Source organism: Marmota flaviventris, chromosome 2, assembly GCF_047511675.1.
Source record: "Marmota flaviventris isolate mMarFla1 chromosome 2, mMarFla1.hap1, whole genome shotgun sequence".
In the NCBI taxonomy this organism is placed as follows: Eukaryota; Metazoa; Chordata; class Mammalia; order Rodentia; family Sciuridae; genus Marmota; species Marmota flaviventris.
Genome location: NC_092499.1, coordinates 105,949,737 through 105,970,341, shown reverse-complemented (window position 1 = coordinate 105,970,341; position 20,605 = coordinate 105,949,737). Strand labels below are relative to the sequence as shown.

The 20,605-nt window shown below is 41.1% G+C and overlaps 1 protein-coding gene across 1 annotated transcript in view; it reads left to right on the top strand.

Annotated features, from left to right (window-relative positions):
• The window catches only part of Myo1e (myosin IE), a 190,772-nt gene that overhangs the window by 126,022 nt on the left and 44,145 nt on the right, over window positions 1-20,605 (top strand). The window contains exons 12-18 of the mRNA XM_027926182.2: window positions 18-104; window positions 2,670-2,756; window positions 3,698-3,865; window positions 4,837-4,922; window positions 7,181-7,262; window positions 13,138-13,244; window positions 19,342-19,440. Of these exons, the coding sequence (XP_027781983.1) occupies window positions 18-104; window positions 2,670-2,756; window positions 3,698-3,865; window positions 4,837-4,922; window positions 7,181-7,262; window positions 13,138-13,244; window positions 19,342-19,440 (716 nt within the window). The remainder of the gene's footprint in view (window positions 1-17; window positions 105-2,669; window positions 2,757-3,697; window positions 3,866-4,836; window positions 4,923-7,180; window positions 7,263-13,137; window positions 13,245-19,341; window positions 19,441-20,605) is intronic.

Genomic DNA, 20,605 nt, shown 5'->3' with positions numbered 1-20,605 from the left:
TTTTTTTTCCTCCCCAGAAAAATGGCTTTGAACAGTTTTGCATCAATTTTGTTAATGAGAAATTACAGCAGATTTTTATTGAACTGACATTAAAGGCAGAACAGGTAAGCAGTCTCTCTCCTTCATCCTGTTCTATTCTAATTTGGTTTAAGGGGTATAGATTTGTTCTTTGATAATAGATTCAGGTTTCAGTCTTGTATTAGGAAATATACCTAATAAAGTCATGCAGAAAAACCATATGCCATTGCAGCATTTTAGTTTATGAAATATAAATACCATCTGCTACACTTTCTTTTTCCTTCGGCAAAGGATGCTGTGAAGTTGGACTTATGACTGGCTGTTTTTACTATACTCTGACTCATTGACCAAGTGGAAAATGGGAGCCTAGTTCCAACCCCAATTGTCTATGCATATACTGTGTACCAAAGGAGAAACTTGGTTTTCTCAGATTCACAGCACTCCCAATCTCCCCTAAAAGTAAATGTATTTTTAACAAAATTGGCATTTTAATTCTCATTTGAGGTAACATGTCTTGCTGATACCATCTTCTAAAAGTTCATTGCAGTTTCCATCTCATTCCTGATGCCAGCTTGTCTTAGATTCTTAGGGCCACCATAAGGAGGTACAAACTAGATGGCTTTAAAAACAGCAGACATTTCTTCTCTTGCAGTTCTGGAGCTCAGAGTCTGAAATCAGGGGTCACATTCTCTTCAAAGAATTGGGAGAGAATCCTTCCTAGATTCCTAAGATTCTTCCTCTTCCAGTTTCTGGTGGCTTCTGATACTCCTTGGCTGTGGCAGTATAACCGCAGGCTCTGTCTCATCTCCTGTATCTTTCTGTCCAAGCCTCCCTCTTCCTTTCCTTCTGTCTCTCTCTCTCTCTTTTTTTCTTCTTCTCTTTCTCTTTCCCCACCCGACCCTCGTGTGTGTGTGTGTGTGTGTGTGTGTGTGTGTGTGTGTGTTTGCTTTGTGGTACTAGGGAACCCAGTAGTGGCCACCTAATCCTGAGCTACACCCCAACCCCTTTTATTTTATTTTGAGACAGGGTCTCACTAAGTTGCTAAGGCTGGCTTTGAACTTGCAATCCTCCTGCCTCAGCCTCCTGAGTCACTGGGATTAAGTATGCACCACTGTGTTCAGTTTCCTTCTTTCTTTTTTAAAAACACCAATCTTAGGATTTAGGGGTTACTCTAAGTTCAGAATGATTTAATCATGAGATCCTTAAATAATTAAATCTACAAAGATCTTATTTCCAAACCTCATATTCTGAGGTTCTGGGTGAATATGAAATTTAGTGGGATACTATTCCAGCTCCTCCATATATCAAAGACTATTTGGAGGTAATTTAGTGATTGTGTTTTTGCCTCTGCTTAAGAAACTACAGTGACCAGTATTTCACACAAAGCTCTGCCCTGGGATCCTGGCCCTTCCCAGTGCAGAGGAGACAACCAAGGTGGGGAGTTGAGATGAAAGTAGCAGGAACTGAATCATATAGGTATTTTATAGGGTGTCACTCAGACTCTTTTAATTTTATGATAAGTTTTGTGGGGACCCATTGAAGAATTCTGAGTATGGAGTGACGTGATCTGCTTCGATTTTTGTGTTTTTGAAAAGGTTGTTCTTGCTCTATTAACTTTAAATAGTAGAGTAATTCAGGGAAAAGTGTACCAAAGTAGAAGGTTGAAGTCCAGTTAGGAGCCTGCCTGTGGGAAACCAAGCAAGAAATGGTGGGGGCTCAGACAACAATGGTAGCAGGGCCACTGGTAACATGGTAAAGGGCGGGCAGGTTCAGTACATATTTTGGAGCATGGACCCAAGAGGACTAGATCAAAAAAATTGGCAATACTCTTAAGAAAGAAAGTAATCAGGGACGTTACGACTCCTAGATTCATAACTTGAATGACAGGGCCAGTAGCACAACTGTTTACTGAAGGCTCAGATTAGAAGAACAGTTGACTGGAAATAGTGCGAGATTTGGAAATAGAACTCCTCTCAATATTAAATTTGAGAGGCCTACTGTACATTTACCTGGAGATTCCAAAACAGGGAATATATGAGTCTAGAACTCACTGCTAAGGTGTAGACTAGAAAAATAAATCCAAGTCTCATTAGCTTTTATGTGTTATTCAAAGCCATTCGATTGTTTGTAGTAACTTAGAAAAGGAGGGCTAAAAAATCAAGACAGCTGGAAGATTGAGTCCTAAGACTCTCCATTCTATATCAAGGTCTGGAAAGAAGAACTAATCTAACAAAGGGAGTTATAAAGCAAAACTACCAAGAAAGGAGAAGAACCAGCACAGTGCGGTTCTTCACATGATGTTCATTACATTAAATGGCAACTGATCTGAATGGAGAACCTTTTCTTTAGGTACCTTGATGCTAATTGTACTACCGTCCTATGTTTACACCAAAGAGAGATTTCTTTGTTTTATTTGTAATGGGATCAAATAGATTAAACAATATTAAATTATCATTTTTGTCGATGAAAAACAATTGTATTATAGCAATTTCATATGGTTTAAACTAAACATAAAAATTACCAAGTTATGAAATGTTCCTTTCCTATCACCTCTTGGAAAATAAGAAATTACAGTTCCTAGTCTTTGTTGAAGGGCATTCAAGTTTTTCTTTCACAGTGATTTATGTGAGTACCTGGTTTTTGTCATACAGGAAGAATATGTTCAAGAGGGAATAAGATGGACACCCATTGAGTACTTTAATAACAAAATCGTGTGCGACCTCATAGAGAACAAAGTTGTGAGTATGGGTTTACATAAAGTAGTTTGTGTGCTCTGTTTTATTGTTTTAGAACAGGCAAATTAACAACTCCAATTTATATAGAACACTTAACAGTTACTTTGGGTTTCTGTATATGTGTGCGTGTGAAAACAGAACAATAAAGTTTTATTCTTATGGTAAATATGACATGTGTATGAGCAAAATATCAATTTGCAAATGGAAGTTACTGCTGAATTCTAGAAGATAGCCATCACTTATGTTGATAACATAGTTTATAAAGAGCAATAAAACAGGCCCTGTCTTCAAGTCTAATTGTAATAAATGATTCATAAGAAAATAAAAGCTGTGTAGACAGAGAGCGTTAAAGAATTGTTTCTGTTTGTTTGGTTGTTTTTTTAATAAAAGGGAAAAAACAACAAATACTCATGACATCCATAGACATCTAGTCATTAAATAAACTAGTGTGTCAGAGCAGGGAAATAATAAATATGGGTAAAACATGAGGAATGTTTATAAAAGACTGCTAAATGAAAAAAAAGTAATGCACAATAGCAAGTAGATGGTGTAACTGCACCAGCAGTATCTATATATGAATGACAGGCTGAAAGAGAATATTAAGAAATGAATTAGGGTCAAAGACAAATGTTTTAATTTTTATTTTGGCCTGTTAAAGTCAAACAAGTATGAATAGGAGTGAGCAGATAATGATCTGTACATGACTTTAAATAAACTTGAGGGAGTTAAACAGCTTCTTGGAAAATGGATCTTGGACCATCTGGAGCCAAGTCATAAGTGATGACTCCCTGTTTAGGATTAAGTACATTAATGCCTGAAGATGAAGACTGACTTTAAAGATGGTACCTTAGCTTTAGGAAGCAGTTTCCTTGCTTAAGGGCCAATTGGCACTAGGTATTTTTAGAAGGATCAGTGACGGGGGCCTTGCCTTCTTGGTCCGGCAGAACCCTCCTGGGATCATGAGCATCCTGGATGACGTGTGTGCCACCATGCACGCTGTGGGCGAGGGGGCCGATCAGACACTGCTCCAGAAGCTCCAGATGCAGATTGGGAATCATGAACACTTCAACAGCTGGAACCAAGGCTTCATTATTCACCACTACGCTGGGAAGGTAGGGCCAGTGACCCGGGTCCAGCAGGAGAGGGAAGTGATCCATTTTAATGTCTTACTGTTGGGTCTGTGATCTGTTTTCTCATGAAGCAAATGAGATCCATGTCCATATGCCTCACTGCATTTTATTCATTCAACAAATAGTACCCATGAAGTATTTGAGGAGAAAAAACAAAATACTGTTTACACTACTGAATATTTTTAAAGCATGAATCACCCTGGTACATATAGTAATGCAGGAATGGATTTTTGTCTTGCCCTTGCTGAACTCATAAACTTGCATTCCTTGCCTGCCCATGCCCACTGAGAATATAAATCAGACCCAAAGTTCACTTTGGTGTTTGTTCTCATGAAATACATGAGTCTTAGGTGCTTACTGAGTGCCAGGCTCTGTAGAGGGTGCTGGTGTGACGTTTGGTCATGGCTGTTAGGGACTTCCTGGTCCTATGGAAACCCACTAGTCTCATCTTTTATCTCAGCCTGTCCCTTGTTAACCAAGGTCTCCAAGCAGGAGTTTCTGGCCAGATTGGTGCAACTCCAATAATCATTTCTGGGAAGAATTACAAAGATACAGATGACGTGGCCCATTGCAATGGATTAATGAGTGTGAGGAGTTTCACTGTTATTCTGTCTTGCGTAAAATTTAGGAAAAGAATTAAATTTATTGCTTAAATATCCCTGTGGATTCCTTGAAGAAAGGGCATGTGATCTGAGAGATGGAGTCCTGGTCACAGGTCATTGGGGCCATCTGGGCAACCAGATGTTCATCAGTATCTGCAGGCCATCTCCAGCTAACACAGCCCTCAAGTGACAGTCTGTGGTCAAATCCCAATGCTACATCTAGAAACACATTCTGGTGAGGATAGCCATGCCCCTGGGAGGTTTTGTTTTATTTTTATTTTTATTTTTATTTTTTTTGATCCAAAGAAAAACTTGAAGGATAAAATTAGATTTCTTTCCATTCTTATCCAGGTATCCTATGACATGGATGGCTTTTGTGAAAGGAACCGTGATGTACTTTTTATGGATCTAATCGAACTCATGCAGAGCAGCGAGCTGTAAGTGTTATTTGCCTTATCTAATGTGTAATACAGGTTTGACATTTTCAATATTAAAACAAACTTGTAGTATTGGAGTATTAGTGTTTTTGCTCCCCTGAACTGTCAAGTCTGGCTTATGATTCAACTATTGGTTTTTCAAAATAGTGTTCCTTTTTCAAATCTCAATCTCTCCCTTGTGCCCCTAATCCTTCCTGTCCCCAAATTCCAAATGCTATTTGTATGCCTAACTTCTACTGTTATCCAGGAGGAGGGGCCACACTGGGTTTAGATCGGGTGGCCATTTATGACCACTTACGAGCGGAACAACCTGCTTCTGTGATATTGTGCCCTTGGAACAAAGGCAAAAGAATTTCCATTGTTGCTTAGTCTTAAAGATGACTAGTGGCTTAACAAGATCCAAGTTAACCTGTGTTCCTGAGGTACTGGGAACCCAAGAATTCTGGGAAGGGCAACTAAAATGGATTGATTCAAAGATCCATTTTAACTCCCCAGGCCCTGTGCAGGCTATGGGGTAGAGCTCTCAGCACCAGCTCTGTGTCTCTGAGGTCCTGGCTGATGGATAAGGAGATATAATGTTCATGAGTGGCCCATATGTGCCAGGCAAGTGCATTGTTCCCTACAGCCTTCCAGATCTTAGAGTTCTTAGAGCTGCTTCCCATTAAGATCTGCTCTTTCAGTCTCTGTTACTTATACTGTCCTGACATCAAGGCTGACTTCTCTAACTAACAGCAGAGGTTCTGGTAACTTTCTAAGAACATCCTAACTGCCATGAAAGTAAAACAGAGCTTCCTTTTCAGGTCTTGGTCATACCACCCACATCCCTCCCCATTCTCCTGTCCCCGTGCTCTCACCTCCTCGCACAGACACCACCACCTTTGAGATGTCAGATTTCTTTTCATTCAGAGCACATAAAATCAATTTGTTCTTCTCTAACAAGGTCAGGTAAGCCGCAAGTCCTGACTTGTGGGTTTTATAGCAGCCAGGTGAAGACTCGCTTCCAGAGATAGTTTTTAATTATTAAAATTCCTGTCAAGTTCAAGAGCTATGGATGGTTCCACATAAACTCCTGTCATATAGACACAATACACCGTTTTGTAAGCGTATTAGCTGCACATGTCTATAATTATGTCTGGTCAAGTTACAAGCAGATTGCTGCCAGGCTCGGTGGCACACATCTGTAATCCCAGTGGCTGAGGAGGCTGAGGCAGGAGGATCGTGAGTTCAAAGACAGCCTCAGCAAAAGTGAGGTGCTAAGCAACTCAGCAAGACCCTGTCTCCAAATAAAATACAAAATAGGACTAGGAATGTGGCTTAGTGGTCGAGTGCCCCTGAGTTCAATCCCCAGTACTCCATCTCCCTCCTCCACAAAAAGCAGGTTGTTGGGGAGATTTCAGAGAAAGTTCTAGATACCCAAAAAGTCACTTAAGAGGAAAGGAGTTTGAGTGTTACATTGCCAGTTTACATGGATCACTTCATTCACTCAGATGGAAAATATTTATTAAACACCTACTATGTACCATGCCATGCTTCAGACACCAGAGGCACTAAGGTGACTAAGACACTGTCCCTACCCTATATCTGATGAGGCAGGTATGTTGGTACAAGCAGCTCAGTTACAACTATTGAGGACTAACATCCAGCCAGAGAAGCATTAGAAACCTGATACAGCTCCACTTGGAATCATTCATAGAGCAGTTTGTGAAGGTTTTCTGTATGGGGGTGAAGACTGGGTGCTAATGGCATTTGTGAGCAGAGGACACTGCTGTTAAGTACCTTCCAATGTGTAGAACACCCACTCCCAACAAAGAATTATCCAGCTGTGACCATCAGCTTCTGCCCAGGTTCATAATCCCTGCTCCATAGCACAGTGGCCTCTTCACTGAATCCAGATATTCCACACAATTCCTTAAGCTCCTGTTTGTTTTGGCAAACACATATCCGTTTGCTTCTGTTGTATTCTATGACCTAGGTACCTCATATCCAGTGGGTAGGGATGTTCCAAAGCCAGGCTTTAAGGGTTTTTCAGGCTGAGACTCTGAGATGCTTACATGTTAGAAATCCTTCTTTGTGTCTTATGTTGGTAGTTCATTTCCCCTGAGTCACATCTTTCTGGCTCACACTGTGAGTTGGATGGTCTCTCAGTGGCCAAGGTTTTGTGTTTCTGGACGGTGCCCCACCCCTTTTTCTACAGAAGTAAGCTTTTACCCACCAAGGCACTTACAGATTGCTAACCTATTCTCTCTCTCCTTTTCCAGACCTTTTATAAAATCTTTATTTCCTGAAAATCTGCAAGCTGACAAGAAAGGACGCCCAACTACTGCGGGAAGTAAAATAAAGGTTTGTTCTATTTGGGAAAGTTTATAGATTCCTAGAAGAGCTAGAGTTCCTAGGAGTTGGGAACTATACCCCCAGGCCAGGAGGGGGCAAGTGGATGGCACAGAGATGCCCAGAAGTAATAGGCTACTTGTAAAAAGGTCACAGGATGCCAGCTGAATTTACTTGGCTGTTCTGAATCTCCAATGGGTATTAAGTACCTCATAGCTTAATAGTCAGCAGATGACAACCAGCTACTTTCTTCAGATCTGGAAGAACTTATGTTAAACGATCACAAGTTTTGTGGTTCGGAGCCATGTTTCAGATCTTGATGACAGTTTTCCAGGCCAGGCTCCAAAATTTGCCAAGTATAGAACATTACTTGCCTAAAATTCAGCTTCATCTTTCAGGGTGAAGTCTCAATTTAAAAATTTTAAAAGGACTAGGGATGTAGCTCAGTGGTAGAGCACTTGCTTGGCATGTATAAGGCCCTGGGTCTAATTCTTAGCATCACAAAAACAAAACCAGAAAGTACCAACTTGCACCTGGTTTCCTCTACAAAACCTGAAGGCTCCTCTTGGCTGGAATCTTCTACTGCTATGAGCTTCCACTGATGGTTTCCTTTACTCCAGCCAGGGTCTCTGCCTTCAGGAAGCTTACCAGGTGCTAGGGTGGCAGGCCTCCCCCATGAAGTCTTGGAGATGAGGAGCCAGAGAACAGAGTAGCCAGCACCAGTCACGGTGTCCATGAGGCTGGGCTTATCCAGGAGGGCCCATTCTGCATCCCTCCTCACTGGGTCTTGCAGTCCCCTCCTTGCTGGGAATTGCAGACACATCTGGCCACATGGTGTCTCAAAGTCAGAAGGAATTCTTAGATCTTTCCTGGGGTCTCCTGAGGCTAGTGAGTTGTTCTATGTTATCTGAGCCATTGCCTTGTGAAATTCTTTGTTCCTGATTATGCTCTGAATTGAGAGGTTATATCAAGCACACTTTATCATGTAACTCTGGGATGTAGTCACTTAACTATTTTCTAAACCATTTCCAGTTAAAAATATTTTCTTAAAAAGCATACCAGTTACATAACTCTCCAACTTTACAATCAAAGAGGTCATTCAGTGATTAATAGTAAGGCTTTGGGCTTCTGATTGCCTATGTTCAATTCCAGTTTTGGCTTTCACTGGCTGTGTGATACCCAGCCTGTTACTTTAACTCTCAGGGCCTCTTTGGCTTATTTGTAAGATGGAGAGCTTAGTACCTATCTCAAGGGGTTTATGTGATGATTAAATTTAATAATTCATCTAAAGCATTTAACAAAGCACTTGAAACATTGTTTGCACAAAATGATTGTCAGTTTCTCTTGTATTCCACTCTGTCAGTTCCCTCCCTACATCCTGTTTGTGTTACTTAATTTTCTTTTTCTATTTTTTTTAATAGTACTAAGAGTTGAACCAAGTACCTACATCCCCAGCCCTTTGCATTTTTTTTATCTTGATGCTGGGTGTTTCTAAATTGCTGAGGCTGGCCTTAAACTTGGGGTTCTCCTGCTTCAACTTCCTGAGTCCCTGGGATTGCAGTATGTACCACTGTTTCTGCTTCATCTCTGCTTAATTCTGAGTGGACATTTTTATGTGCATGTGCTGGTTCCCCACAGATGGCCGTTTCACTCAGTGTCTAAATCCATGATGTCCTTTCACTGAGCCCACCTGGATAGCCCAGCCTCATGAATACAATGACTGGTGCTGGCTGCTCTGTTCTCTGGCTCCTCATCTTCAAGGCTTCATGGGGGAAGCCTGCCATCCTAGCACCTGGTAAGCTTCCTGAAGGCAGAGACCCTGGCAGGAGTAAAGGAAACCATCAGTGGAAGCTCATAGTAGTAGAAGATTCCAGCCAAGAGGAGCCTTCAGGTTTTGTAGAGGAAACCAGGTGCCAGTTGGTGCTTTTTTTCTCTTGTGTGTTTGTGTGATGCTAAGGATTAGACCCAGCAGGGCCTTATACATGCTAGACAAGTGATCTACCACTCAACTACATCCCCAGCCCTTTTATAAAAATTTTATTTTGAGACAGGGTCTCACTAAGTTGCCCAGGCTTGCCTTGAACTTGGGATCTTCCTGCCTCAGCCTCCTGAGTAATTGGGATTTCAGGCACATGCTTCCATGCCCAGCTTGCTCAGTTTTTGTTGTTTTTTAAGACAGTCTTGCTATGTTGCCTCAAACTCCTGGCTCAAGTGATCCTATTATATCAGGCTCCCAAGTAGCTAGGACTGCAGGCACTGGACACACCACCTGACTTTACAAGCTATGTTTTGAGCTGGAGAACAGAGCCCTCTGAGTTATAGGGACATCAAATTCAAAGAGCTGGAGAAATTTAGTAGCCATCGGGCAGCTACTGGGATAATCTTCTGCAGCAAAATGTTGAGGGCAGGGAATAGATGAAGTTTCTGTGAGGCCTTAGATATTAATGTCTGTGTGAAGTTTCTGACTCATGGCTTCACTTCCAGGTCCCGGATAAGAATTTGCTCTGGGATGGAAAATCTAGTCATAAGACTGTCACATTCAGAGCCAAGGGCCCCAGATCATCAAGGTTGCAAATGACTCACTTTCAAGTGGTCTGGATTATTACCCTATAAACAAAAGAATAGGGATAAAAGCCTTTCTATCCTCCCATGAACACCTTCCCTTTTTTCCCTTTATATTGGTATCTTCTTGAATATCCAAAATTGCCACCTTCCTGAGCTACTCCAAATGTGTAAGATGACAGATTTTAGGCCATTGTTACTGAAGTCAGCCACCTTATGTAAAGGGTCATGTTGTATTTTCTCAACCATGATCATACCTTTCTTGGAGGATTGTTGACCTCTGTCTACCTCATGGTCTACCAGGAGTGAAAGTTTCCCTGGTTTTTATGTCTCCTCTAATACACCTTTTGAAGATACAGAGTCATGACCAAGTTTTATATTCTTCAATATCCACAGTATTTTGCAGATGTCATTAAGTATCATTGTAATGATTTCCTCAAGATAGAAGCATGGAAAGGATTCCTGAGATCCTTGAAAGAAAGATTAAATTGATATTCAAGGTAGTTCTAGTGTTGGATATTGTTTTCTAATTATTAAAAGATTTAAAACTATAGGATTTAATTTAAATATTCGTGTGAGAATGTCCATCAATTTGACTACTAATAAGTATATTATGTCTAACAACACTTGATGCTGAGGCCTCACTGAATTTTATGTTGTGGCTGGAAGAGACCAGTCTGGAAACTAGAGTGAAAGAGGATACTGGAGGGAAACAGACCAAGCTCCAGGTTGGAGAAGGTGGACTGACCACAGCTTTGTCTGAGTGAGGCTGGAGCCCTATAGGGTGGAATGACAGGATGGGTGCAGACATTGTGCAGGTGATTGACTGCTTGATTCCCACCCCCACCCCTGTGCTGGGGATTGAACCCCGGGCCTCATGTATGCTACATCCCTACCCCATGGACTGCTTGAGTTTTTAACATCTAATCCAACATTTAGATTAAGATATTATAGGTTTTCTAGTTTACAGATAGAGAAACTGAAGCCTGAAAAGTTGAGTAATTCATCATGTAACTCACTAATAGCAGAGCTGACCCCTACTCCCCTACTTCATCCTGTCAAGAGTGAAATGAGAAACTTTTCCCCTAGCCTTTTATCGCTGTCCTGTCTTGGGGTTTTCTATTTTGATTCCCTCTGCTGTTGAGAAGTATTATTGGTTCCTTTCTGTCCTAACCTGTAGGCTGACTGGAATCAAAGCTAATCCAGTTACCACTTTGCCACCACCTCAGTTAAGCTGACCCATAGGTGTTGACATTCAGGATGATCCTAATGACTGAGACACATTCCTCTTTGTTGAAATTAATTATTCCACAACCTGATGGCTTCTGTCTAAATCTGGCTCACCCAATTAATTCATTTTCTTGGTACTGGGAACTTAACCCAGGGGCACATTACCACTGAGCTACATCCCCAGCCTTTTTTATTTTTTAATTTGAGACAGGGTCTCACTAAGTTGCTCAAAGCTTTCCTAAGTTACTGAGGCTATCTTTGAACTTGTGATCCTCCTGCCTCAGCCTCCAAAGTTGCTGGGATTATAGGTGCACCATGGCACCTGGCCCAGTTAATTCATTTTCTGTCACACCAAATTACTCTTGTTAGGAAGGAAGAATAGCATTGTGGTTGAGAAACATGGACTTGGGTTCAAGCCTTAGCCCTGTTGCTTAAAAATCGTTTCATCTTAAGCAAACCTTTCTTCCGTTAAGGCCCAGTTTTCTCACCTGAAAAACAGGAATGATAATAGTAGCTACCATTTAGGGTCTTGTGGGACAAAGGTGAGATGATTCATGTGTATACCCCATAACACAAACTCAGTCAACCTTGCCTGTGAGGATTTTGGAAAGAACTATGTCAAGTGACACAAACTTGTGTCACACTTGCCTCTGTCTGCTTTCTGACATTACAGTATAAAAGAAAATGTGCTGCTAAATGTTTAGGTAAGACTGAAGAATCTGTGAAGATTTTTTTTTTTTAATTTGATGCCTTAATTAAATAAAAAATTAGTTTAAAAATTAATAGTTTGAGGACATAAAGAAAAGCTTTGTTTACTCTAATCCATTCTGCATTTTCTTTTCAGCTTCACTTTATATGTTGCAAACATCGTCAGATTTGTTTTCAAGTGCAGTCTATATCATCAAAGATAAACAATTTGCTTTTTCATGAGACGGTTTCGCTTTAATAGGGCAGCCCCCAGCTCTGTCCTCAATTTCAGGCATTGCAAAAAATGCTGTTTTCTGCATATCTAAATAGAGAACTTAATTCACCAATGAACATCTTGCTTTGAACATACCCAGTAGTTTTTCTCAAGGGTTTCAGATTTCCCAAACCCATGAAAATAGAAGAGCCCTAATTGAGAGAGCAAATCCCTATTGCAAGCAAATCCCTTCTGCTGACTGAAATGGTTTCCCAGCTCTGGAGATGCCTTTTTGCTATTTTCTTTTAGAGGTTTTCTCTCTTCACCCTTGGAAGGAGAGTTAGCATATGTGCCACATCCGTGGGCTCACAGGGTGTACTCAGCTGTGGTGGGAATGCTGATGTGAGCCTGACTCCTATTTCTTCAAACAAAGCACAAGATTCTCATGATTTGAAATATATCCTGAGCAATTCCAGCTTTATTTATGTAGTTTTTCCTGCTTGAACTCAGTTATGTTTTGGGGAGCCTTTACTAATGGTTTTATTTGGAATGGTTTAGCTTTGTGAAGGAACAAGTGATCTGCCACAAGGAAAGTGCTCAGAGCCTGCAGGTTTATTATTGAGGAAGAAGCACAATTAAGTGGCATACAAGAAGTTTATAAATTTGGAGATTTTTATCATCTTTACATCCTTCAATTATGGATTTCTATCATTTTTAATAAGGTGATTGTTGACTAGATTCCAGAAAAGAGAATGCAGGGGATTTAGATATTTTTATACTCGTTCATAGTTTGTTTTTTTTTTAATGAGAACAATGAATTTGCAAAGGCCTCTATCAACATAAATTGAACTTAATTAACATGCTTCCTTGTACCCCATGAAAAGAATTGCCTGTGAAGATTTACTTGAGTTTTTTGTTTTTCTGAGTGTTTATTAACTGTGCTAAAAATGCTTGGTTGCTTTCAATGATCGAATTTCCAACCCATTTAAGAGTGATAAAACCATCATAAAAATTAGCAGAGCTTTAAGAATGCTTAGTAGACCCGATTTACGTTTAATGAACAAATTGTCATGAAGGTTAACTTCCTTCCAGTCGTATTTTACCATAGTTAGACTCCCACAAGTCTCCTTTGAAAGTTGATCTCACTTTAAAGAAAGTTCCATGTTTCTAACTGATATCATTCTTCCTGTCTAGAAACAAGCCAATGATCTTGTGAGCACCCTGATGAAATGTACACCCCACTATATTCGCTGCATAAAACCAAATGAAACCAAGAAGCCCAGAGACTGGGAGGAAAGCAGGTATGGTGCCTGGCAGGTGGGGAGGTGATGCTGGCTTGGGGCTCTGGCACACTCTAAACTCTGGCCACCATGAGCCATCTCAGGCCGGAGCAGTTCCAGTTGCCCACACATGCTCATCATATGTGCCCTGTGTCTTGACTTTTTCAGAACAAAGCCTATACACCTTTCCCCTTACTTGATTTTCCTATTAGTGCCATTCAATTCAGAATTAGTAATCTATAATATTGATCTTGGCTAGTCTGGTGGCAGATAGAAAAACCAAAACCTTAATACTACAGAATCATGATGGTTTGAAAATTAATTTGAGGCTTTATACAGATATTCTTAGTGCTCGGCTCCTGCTTGGTATACTTGGGATATGGTCCAGGATGTTTAGCTTGGGTCTCGAAGGGAAAGGCTAAAGAGTGTGTTGAAAAGCAAACTGTAAGCCACGGGAGCTCAGACAATACAGGACATGCTGGGGGTTCCTGAATTCCACTGAAGCATTATGTAAAGGAGCAGAGGGACCCAGAGGGATGAGAGTGTAGAGAAACCTGTGGGCACAGTGAGGCTCAGTGAGGCCTTTCAGTCCTGACTTTTGAGGAAGCCCATGTCACTGCTCCTCCTACAACTTGTACTTAGGACCACAATCTAAGCTTGAAAGATGGAGTGTTGAGTTGAAAACTATTAAGGTGCTGACTAGAGGATATCTTTTTTGTATCCAGTTAGGAATCCAGACACACGTTCGTAGGAAGCCTGACCTTGCTGTCCATGGGAACACAGTCCATGAGACAGGGCTGGGGAAGATATTGAACTACACAGTGGACCCAGGCCATTGCCACCAGACTACCATGTCCCAGGGCATGAGTCACCTCTTTTCTTCTCTTGTAGAGAAAAGAAAATAGACTTTTTAAGGCATCAAGTGACTAAATCAAAGGTTTAACACCAGAAAGACCAAGATTAAAATTCACAGCTGCTAATTACTTCCTCTGAGCAATAAGTATAGGTCCGTTTCCCACCCTGCTAGAAGGATCCTCCATCAGCCGTGGCAGATAATAAATACTTGATCCTTTATAAGAGGGAAAAGATAGTAAAAAAAAAAAAAAAAAAAAAAATCCCCACCCACGCAGGCCACATGGTCATTATCTGAAGGTCTTTCTTTCCATCTAGCATGCCATGATGCAGTCTGATTCTGTCTTCTCATCTTAAGAGACCTGCTGCTGCTCTGGTGTAAGAGCTTCTGCCCTGCCATGTCATGGTCTTTCTGAGTAAGCTCATCTATAGATGCATGTTCCTATAGCCTCTCTTCCATTCGATTTCTGAAATTTTTCAATTTAGTGTGGTATGAGATTTCTCCTATCAGCCTCTGATGAGAAACTCACACCTCAGGTGATGAACCCACCTTTGGGCAAGTCTTACTCAGGGTGCTCTACTGACCTTCTCTAACTCACTATTGTCCTAATCCTAGTCTCTACATTAGCCTCACTACTTTTTTTTTTTCTTTTTCTTGCAATACTAGGAATTGAACCTAGAACCTCACGCATGCTAGGCGAGCGCTCTACTGAGATACTTCCTCACTGCTTCTCATTACTTTTCTGCTTGCTAGCTCTCCTGTTGCTTCAAAGCCACTATCGCGGTTCTCTTGGTTCTCTCTCTATTTTTTTTGTTTTTCTTTTTTCGGATAGTGCTGGGGATTGAACCAGGACCTTGTACATGCAAGGCAAACCCTCTACCAACTGAGCTATAGTTCTAGCCTTTGGATCTTCTCTGCATGAGCTAATCACCCTGTTCTTTAAGCAGTGCCTCTGAGACATGGAATTTGATCATTTCCCTTCTTGGGTATTGACCTGGGCATGCTAATTTATTCTTCACTTTTCTGAAATGTGTATTTCAGTTTCTCCTTTAAGGCCAAGACTCTAGCATCATTATCATCTCTCCCCTCCTGAAGATTGAAAACATCTTTTGCTTTTCTACACTGTTTCTCAAACTTGAGTGTGCTTAGGAACCCCCTGAAGAGCTTGTTAAAACTCAGATAACTTGCTGGGCATTGTGGGACATGCCTGAAATCCCAGAGGCTTGAGAGTCTAAGGCAGGAGGACTGCAAGTTCAAGCCAGCCTCGGCAACTTAGTGAGGCCTTAAGCAATTAACAAGATCCTGCCTCAAAATAAAAAATAAAAAGAGCTGGGCATGTGGCTCAGTGGTTAAGCGCTCCTGGGTTCAATCCCTGGTACCAAACAAAACAAAACAAAAAAAAACCCTCAGATTGCTGGGCCCCACTTCCAGGGTTTCTGATTTTGTGGCTCTGAGGAGGAGCCCAGGGATGTGCATTTTTTAAAAAAACATGCTGGTGATGGTGGCCTATGATACATCACACCTTGAGAACCTCTGGTCTTGAGCCAGGGGCTGCACAGGGTTTGGAGGAACTGTGTCCTGGTGCTGGTCGATCACTAATTACTATATCCCCTCTCCACTCAGTTTCTTGGTCTTTTACACTAAGAGGGTCAGTCTAGAATAGGATCTCCATTCTGACAGAATGAGCACTTTGAAGATCTCTTGCTATGGTCAGTCTGCTCTGTTTCCATATCACTCTTACACCTACCCCTTCCACACCTGTGTGTGCACATCCCGTCTCCCCACCCCCACCACATACACAGACATACACACAAGTTGAGTGGTGTCATAGGCAACCTCAGAAATAAATTACGAGAGTCTTGGGAGCCAAGGTATTTCGAATGGGCATGTTAGCCCACTCTTTGCCCATTTCAAACTACCCATCTTCTTGTTGGAGCAAATAACCTTAAATAAAAATATATTTTTGCCCTATAAATGCAGCACCCTGCCCAGCACACCCTGCCCTAGTCCACATAGTTAGCTCTGCCAAAAGCCCCTTTGATTTGGAAGTAGTTCAGTAGCTGCTGCTCACAAGTTCCCTAACCCTGATTCTACCTTGTCATAAATCTCAGCCTGATTTATTGGAATATCAGAAAATGCTGAAAGTAAGACAGTGATGCATTTTATTAGTAAATCCTCATAAGGCTTTCCTATATTTTCTTTCTTTTTAACTTTCTTTAGTAACTCCCTTTATTTGAATTTCAGCAAAGACCATGATAAGCAGTCATGTAAATGGATTTAAAGATGGTCAGGAGTGAGTTGGTCAGTGTTGATGTGTGTTTCAGTAGGATTGATTCCTGGGACTCCCCTCCTCAATCCTGGGACAGATTTGTCAGCAGATGGTTTCACTCCACCCATGAGAGTGGATGCAGGGCCGTGAGAGGGCACTGTGTGTCGTTGGCAGGGGTTACACGCTTAATTAAGCTCTCTGCAGAGAGGGTTGCTCATTCAACAAGTTTGTGGGGTGTGGGGTTTTTTCTTTTCCTGTTGCAAATGTGTTTTTGTTTGGTTTCTGGCAAAGTTGCTTGCCCTGGATTCAAAATTGCTGCCCTTGTGAAGTTCCCAGGCCTTGGCCGACTTGAGTTAATGGCTGAGGACAGCCTTGGAGAGGATCCCTCCCTAGAGACAGGAATGGCACAACCGGGAGAACAACGGGGTGGTGTCTGGCCAGTGTCTACTGAGGAGGTGACAGCGTTCTAGGAATGTGCAAAAATTAACTTGGGTCCTTTAGTGACATAAAATTTTAAACATTATAGGATTTGTTAGACTGATTGTCCTGCTGAAGGAAATTTCTAAAAGAAAATTTCCTGAAGGTGGGGAAAAAATGGTGAATGAAACAGCATTTGAAACTGATTCATGGGAAAGGCATGTGTCTTTTTTAATCAATGGGTGGTATGTCCCTGCCTTGGCATCTTGGCCTGATGCTGGTATTTGCAAAAAGTACTGTAAAATGAGCAAACATTGGAAACAGGCATTTTGTGTGTGTTTTCGTCACTGGAGAAAAAGTCAGTGGTGAGTTTCAGATTTGGAGGACAGAAGAATGGAAATTTAATTATTTTCCAGCATCAGATTTCAGCCACTTTAGTTAAATAGATCTCTCCCTCCACCCCTGCCACATCTGTGTGTGTGTGTGTGTGTGTGTGTGTGTGTCTGTGTGTCTGTGTATCTGTGTGTGTGTGACTTATCCAGGCAAATGTGGATATTAAATATTGATTCTTTCATATGAGGACTTTTTAAAAGTTAGTCATCTTGAAGGAGTCAACCTGTCTGGATGTCAGCTCAAGGAAGACTGACTCGAGGCTCTTTAAACATCCCTCACTGTGACACCTCATCCTTCCCATGCAAATCTCTCTCTGCTTCAAGCTTCATCATCCCTGTCTTCACCTCCCACCACCCCATTCTGCAGGCTTGCCTTTTGTGGGCTCTCTTCATTGTCCTCTGCACATGATAAATTCAACTCATCCTTCTGGTTGAGGCATGAAACACTGCTTCTAAGAATCCCGCTGTGTGAAAAATCCATTTCCTTGTCTATTCTCCCATCCTGGTTTACTTATTGTAGCTGGGAATGTACTAGAATAATTGCAGCTTTACATCACTCATGACAGGAACTAAGTGACTTATAGGGAAGGTACCCAGCTAGTAATTTATTACCATCCTCATTTTATAGATGAGGTAACTGAGGCACAGAGAGGCTACATAGCAGCAGAATCACGGGTGCACAGCAACCAGTTCCAGAGTGCGGGCTCTTCCCCACTGTCCTGGCTGTGGGGAAGGAATCATAGTGTTCCTCTTGGGGGCACAGGGTCTATAAGTAGTCATCAACAAGTATGAGGCTTATTTGGGAATATGGTTTCCATAAAAGCCTTGCTGGAGAGACAGCTGTCAGGACCCTGAGTGAAATTGGAGTGAGGAGGCTTCTAATGGTTTTTTTCAGCATTCATGTGAATCCATTCTCTGGAATCCATCATTAGTGTGGTTGACCAAATATACCAAATAGGGATCATGAGGGGGCTACCTTCCTACCAAAGCACAATTCCCATATCCCATCTTCAAAAGAGATTTTCCTTTTAATTTCTAATTTTCTAAACTACCATGTGTCCAAGTATCTGTTCTGTCAGCTTGCATCAGATGCAGCCCAGGCCCAATTTTTTTCTCCAGAGTGGATGATCAGACAAGTGTTCAAAACCTGTCTGTGGGTGTTCAAGAAACTGCTGTTCAGCAAGGGATGGGTTTTCACAATGTACATGACCCACATCTTCCCAGACCTGCCAGGCCTCTTAAACCAAGGCATAGGGCGTGGGGCTTGTGTTCTGATAGGAAAATTGCATGTGTGGCAATATCCACCTACCAGTGCTCTGCATCCACTTTCCAAAATACACTGCTAGAGATTCATTTTTATAAAAACCAGCCAAAACTATGATTCAAATCTATTTTGAACCATTTTAACTTAAGCGTTTGAAATTAATAGCTTCATATAGCTTTCTTAACTTGCATTAGAAAAATCCTAGAACAATAGGATCATTATTAATTCTAGAGTCGGTTCAGTAACAAAACAGCTCCAGCGCATTCCTGTAAACCCAGCAACTTGGGAGGCTGAGGCAGGAGGAATTGTGAGTTCAAAGCCATTCACAGCAAATTAACAAGGCCTTGTCTCAAAGAAAACATAGAAAGAGCTGGGGATGTGGCTCAGTGATTAAGCACTCCTGGGTTCACTCCCTGGTACAAAAAAAAAAACCTCCAGTATAATTTAATTCAAAACTTAAACTTAAAAGTTCTAGCCTCTAGTCTTGAAAAAAAAACAATATTTTTGTTCACAATTCAGGTAACAGGTTTATGGGGCTTTATTTGTATTTATTTTTTGAGATAACGTCTTGTTATGTTGCCCATGCTGGTCTGGAACTCCTGGGCTCAAGCAATTCTCTGACTTCAGCCTCCCAAATAGCTGGGACTACAGATGTACACCATCACACCTGGCTTTGAGTTTTTGTTTTACTATTAGTGTTTGAAATTGATAAGTAATATCCTCTTATATAATTGCAATGTTCTGCAACATTTTAAAAATTAATATGTGATCTGAGAGGCCAGCTTAGTATCTGAACACTATAAATTATGTCTTTTTAATATGTTTTCCTGCAGATTGGAACTGGGAGTCAAGGAGGTTGGTTGGTAAGAATATAGGAATCAAAGATTCTCCAGTAAAGACAGGTGCCATTTTCTCTTTTGTAGGGTAAAACATCAAGTGGAATATCTGGGTCTGAAAGAGAACATCCGAGTGAGAAGAGCTGGCTATGCCTATCGGCGAATCTTCCAGAAATTCCTACAGAGGTAGGTGCATTACGCACCAGTGATTCTGGACTTTATTTTATGTAAACAAGTTTATTGAGATATACTCACATGGAATCCACCCACTTAAAGTACATGAATCAACACATTTACTACATCCGCTGAGTTGTGTATCCATCACAATTAACTAGAGCATACTCCTACCCTGAAAAGATGTCTCACGCTCTTTAGTTGCCAACCTTCAGTTCTCCCCTGACCCCTACACACCCACTGTTCTACTTCCCATCACTCTAGATTTGTCTATGTTGGGCTTTTCCTTAAAACAATCTGATATGAGTTCTTGTGCCTGGCTTCTTTCACTTAGCAGAGCGTTTTCAAGATTCAACCATGTGTAGCCTTCTGCACGTCATTCCTATCTATTGCAGAATGTGTTCTATTGTGCGGATGGACCACATTTTACTTGTTCATTCATCAATTGGTAAAGGATTGTTTCCACTTTGGGGCCCTTGTGAATAATGCTGCTATGAAAATTCATGTACAAGTCTTTGTGTGGACATGTGTTTTCATTTCTCTTGGGAATGTACCTAAAAGTGGACTTGCTGATTCATATGGTAACTCTATGTTTAACCTCTTTGACGAGCTGCCAGGTTCTTTTCTGAAGCAAGGAACCACTTCACATTCCCACCCGCAGTATTTGAGGGTTCCGATTGATCCCGATCCTTGTCAACATATGCTAATATCTGACTAAGCCTCCTAGTGGGTGTGAAGTGGTATCTCTTTGTGGTTTAGATTTGCATTTCCCAGATGGTAAATGATATTCAGTGGTATCTTTTTATGTGCTTATTGGCCATTTGTATTTCCTCTTTGAAGAAAATCCTGTCCAAGTCCTTTGCCCATTTTTTTAAGGGCTTTTTGTCTGTTTATTACAGAGTTTTAATAGAATATTTTTTAACCATTACTCATGGTAGAATTCGTCAATAGCCATCAGTGTTTGGTAGGCTATTCATGAATTCAGCCAAAGTTCATGAATTCATGATAATTGTGAATAGGAATGGCTGAGGTTTAACTTAACTGAGCAAGTCAACAGTATGAAAGCAACTGCAGGAAAATATTTAGCCTACGTTAGGAATGAGCTTAAAGTATTTAAATTCAAAATTTTGTACAATCCATGTTTAAATTTAAACTTGTTTTTATATTTTCCTTATAG